General features: G+C 38.2%; 1 protein-coding gene across 1 annotated transcript; it reads right to left on the bottom strand.

Moving 5' to 3' along the window:
* Positions 1–2,020: 2,020 nt before the first annotated feature.
* LOC101141269 (proteasome activator complex subunit 2-like) lies at positions 2,021–2,793 on the bottom strand. The gene is given in 2 exon segments (XM_063705956.1): positions 2,021–2,129; positions 2,132–2,793. Coding segments are annotated over 2 exon segments (717 nt in total). The 5' UTR covers positions 2,784–2,793; the 3' UTR covers positions 2,021–2,064.
* Positions 2,794–4,728: the final 1,935 nt, after the last annotated feature.

Below are 4,728 nucleotides of genomic sequence, written 5' to 3'. Positions count from 1 at the left end.
TCATTTTGGAATGGTGAGAAATCTGCTAAGCAAAAGTTTATCTGACAACATCAAATTATGGAGATCTTCTTCTTTACTATTACTATAGGAAAAGAAAGTGAAAGTAATGCAAATGTAAAGAATACCTAAACTCAAGGTACTAAAAACATCACTTTTAAATTTAAATCTAATTCTGTATCAATGTTACAAATTGAATATTGGTATTATATTGTTATAATATACAATGTTTTGCTACTTGTATTTTAAAACAAAAGCAAAATGAGAACAGAACCACACCATTCCCCTACAGTTTTGCAAAAGTATGTATTGTCTTTATTCCTGTACATATATTTAACATTTTTTAAAAACTTGACTTTTTTAGGGCAATTTTAGGTTTATGGCAAAATTGAGAGGGAGGTACAGAATTATTCCACACATGGTCAGCCTCCCACATTATCAGCTCCCACACTAGAGTGGCACATACATTACTATTGATGAACCTACACTGACACATCATTATCGTTAAAAGTCCATTAGGGCTCATTCTTGGTGTTGTACAATCTGTAGGTTTGGACAAATGTATAAAGACATGTACCCACCATTATACTACATATGTATACATATAGTATATACTCTTTATACATAGTGTGTATGTATATATACACATTATGTATTATACTATATATTATACATAGTATACATATATAGTATTATACATAATGTGTATATATATATACTTTCACTGTCCTAAGAACCCTCTGTTCTCTGCCTATTCATCCCTCTCTCCCTCTCCTTTATAAATGTTTATGTCCTTTGCACATAGGCAGTGTATTGTCACATCATTTTCTTTCCTATGAGATTTGTTAGGTGTAGTTATTTCAGTCTGGTGGTATTTAGGTTTTGCTTTCTTGGTGTTCTTATTTTGAAAAACAGAGGAGGGTTGAGAGACAGTAGAAATGGCAGGGCTATACAAATTTTCATCTGCAACCAAGAATATGTATGACAACACTTTGCATAATATTTATACATGAACACACATAATTTATAGAATTTAAGGCTAGATAGGACTTTGAGGGATCATCCAATCCAATGCATGAATATGTATTTATAAACATAAAACACATATGCGCTCTCTGCTGGCTCTGGTTTGGGTATTTCAGCTTTGGAATGCTCACTCACTAGGATTAAGGTTCGGCTGGACCACCCACAAAAGCAAGGCCACCCAAGGGAAAATTCGAGATCTGGACAAGCAGAGTTGCCAGACTTGCCTGGGAGAACAGCTGGCCATCCCGGCACCTGCTGCCCAGCTCAAGGCAGCTGGGGATGAGGCCACGTGGGCCCAGCTGCTTTTAGGATGGGCGCTGACAAAGACCACTGCCGCTTGGCATCTGTCAACTCTTGCTATATTTGGCTGAGGAAGTTTGGCAGGGAGATGTGTGGTCTACCAAGTAAAATTTAGGCTGATTAGTCATAAACCAGGATCATAAAAATCACAGGGCTGGAAGGAACTTCCAGTGAAGTAGGTTTCAAACTTTGGTGTGAATTGGAATAATATTGGGAGCTTCCTGAAAAGGTTCATTCCCAGACCCCACCCCTTACAGAGTCTGATTCAGTGGGTCTTGGGTGAAGCTGTTTACCATTTGCATTTTTTCAGAGACCTCCTGAGGTAGGTTTAATATATATGAACCGAGGATTTTAAAAGTTCTAAGAAATATCACAGTTTATGACTAATCTGTCATTTGGGATACTTGGTAAAAATAAGTATTACTAGGTCTTATCTTATTGACTCAAAAGGGCGTGTATGAATCTGTCTGTAATGGTGAATTCACCACTTGCTAAACACATAAATATAAGAGGATCATTAAAAATGACTATGTTTATATTTCTTACCGGTTAAATGGAGGGGAGGAGTCTTACTACACATTTAAAAATTATTTACACATATGGGATCCCCTAGTTTTCTTTTGAAATAAACTCAAAAGAAAACTAGGGGATCCCATATGTGTAAATAATTTAAAAATTTTAAAGTTTAATTTTTTTTCCCACACAACATATAGATCATTTATTTTCCTTCTAGTCCTGGGTTCAGTACATAGATGGCTTCTCTTCACCCTTTGGGTTGACAATTTTCTCCAAGTTGCTGCTGATGAATGATAAAGCTCAGCATAGAAGGCCCTCAGGTCCAGCACAATGGCCCTGAGCTCCCCACAGGCTGCCTCATCTCGCTCATGCACCAAGGCCCGGTAATCCATTACATGAGTCTCCTCGGAGGCCTTGGCCACAGCATCCCCATGTTCTGAGAAGTATTTGGAAATGGTTGTCTGGAAAGCTTCCACTTTGGTCTCGACGGCATTCACCCTCTCCAGCACCTTCTCCTGGATTGCTACCCCAAACTCATTTCCATCGTCAATCTTGGGGATCAGGTGTTGGATCCACGTAATCACCAGAATGCATTTCTCTTTGAGAGTCCAGACTTCTGGCTTAACCAGGGCAAAGAGGGACAGGACTTTCTCATTCCCAGGGAGAAATCCACACTTAGGGACTTCTTTCTTCTCCTGCTTATCTGTTTCCATCTCATCATCCTTGGGTGGAGGGTCTGGGATGGGGACGTCCAGTGGGGCCCGGAGGGAAGTCAGGTCAGCCACATTGAGGGAGTCCTCTTGCAAGAGCTGATTCAGATATATGATTTTCCGTGGCAAGAATCCGCAGAGGAATTCTTCAGCCTCCTGGAAAAGATTCTGCCTGAAGACCTCCGCCTGTTTAAGGGCTTCTCCGCTCAGGCGCACCCCACAAGGCTTGGCCATGCTGCTTCAGTCGCTACTAGAAGATCTCTTTTGAGATGTAAACAGCCTGATGAAACTCTACGGATGAAGGTGTTGACTTGATGTATGCATCTCTTTGTATTTCTTTTTCTCTCAGTACTAAACAAATCAAAAGCTTTAAGGATTTGAAATGGAAACAGAACCCTGTGTTATAATTTTAGATGTGGTAAATCAGACTGTTCTGTTAAAAATATTGGATATTTCTGTATGGCCTTAAGGGCAACCTATATATTTTGCACAAGTTTCTCCAGTGCAAGAAGGAGAACAGCTCTGTTATCCACCATATTTTCAGAAAATGATCTGATCTGAGTGGCAGAAGTTCTGGGAAACTTTGTTTGCATACTCCTCTCTTCTGTCTAAGGATTTTCCTAGGCTTTAGAGCATCTATGAATTATCCCAAATTATATTAATGTGAGTTATATTTTCTGGAGAAGTGGTTCATGGCTTTCATTAGAATCTTAGAAAATGAAAAGCTAAGATTGACTGCATCTAATGGGATGGTAACTAAGCAGTGCAATCACCCAATACCATATTTTGTCAAGAAGGAAGGAGAAACAGCTATGTAAGACTTAAAACGTTCATGTTAGTGAATGTAATCTTTAAGCTTTCATAGTATGATTTGTAATTTTTTTTTCTGTCAGCAAGTAAAATATCTCAGTGAATCCAAATATAATTTTTAATTTATAAAATAGTCTAAATGCAGCATGATAGTTTTGATATATATGCTTTGCATGGTGTGAAAGTCTGTGCAGCTTCTCTTAAATTTCACCATAAATAGGTCCTATGCATTTGCCTCCCTGCTGTTTGATGCGGTTGGATCTTATCTATTCCTCCATCTAATAATATGTGTCTCCTCCCCCCACAAACATGAGCATGCATACATTTTGAAGATCCCAATTTCTCTCTCTCTCATCCTTTTATTGCTGCTATGATAGATTTTTTTCTGATTCTTACTTGGGAGAGAATGGCAGAATGGGATCCCTAAAATCAGCCAAGCTGGTTTAAAAATGTTTAAATTTTAAAACATTCCTGCTACATGGAAATGTGGAGCAGTTGATCTTCATGTGTCTGCAGTTCGAGAGTGATGGTTGTTCTGTTTGAGGAAGGAGGAAAAATGAAAGCAAGCAATCTAGTGCATGAGCATGAGAGAGGAGAGAGAGAGAGAGAATGAGAATGAATGTCTCCAGTATTTACACCCATTTATGAATGTTATCACTTCATTAAATGTTCCAAAATATATATAGTAGATTCATTAGCAGGAATTGTTTAGAAGTTGTTGACATATTCTTTTGATCTGAAATCAAAATCTTAATTTTTATGTTGTTTTCAAGACATTTTTTAGTTTATCAAAAAATGGTTTAAAGATAATTTTTTAATTCAACTCATATTCTTGGGTTTTTAGCAAATTTGGAGGAAAGCTGTTTTATTTTTATCAAAATTCCTCAATATGAGGCACAGATTGGTTGACTTTCATTGGCAACAAGGTTAGCAGTGGGGTTATGTCTTCCAACCACCTTTCCTTCCCAATTCTATCATGTGATATAATAAAAAATACATTCGGGCTTCTTCCTGGGTTCCTGGCATAGAGTTCTTAAAACCCTTGGAAATTCCTCAGCTATAACTGTCTTTTGTTATTCATCGCAAGCCATCTGATTAAAGAGGTGGAACTTTCAATCCCACTCCCTAACCTGCTAAGAGAAGAGGGATTGGAGATTAAATTTAATCATGTGACCAATATTTTATTCAATCACATATACAAAAGAAAAGCCCGTATAAAAACCCTGAAACAATGAGGCTCAAGGAACCTCTGGGTTGGTGAGCCCATAGATGTGCTGGGAACCTGGAAAGGATATGGAAGTTCTGCACAGGTCCTACGCCCCTAGCCTTGCCCTATGCGTCTCTTCCATTTGACTATTCCTGAGTTGTA

This window comes from Gorilla gorilla, chromosome 4 (assembly GCF_029281585.2).
Source record: "Gorilla gorilla gorilla isolate KB3781 chromosome 4, NHGRI_mGorGor1-v2.1_pri, whole genome shotgun sequence".
Taxonomy (NCBI): domain Eukaryota; kingdom Metazoa; phylum Chordata; class Mammalia; order Primates; family Hominidae; genus Gorilla; species Gorilla gorilla.
This window is presented reverse-complemented; position numbering and strand designations above follow the sequence as displayed.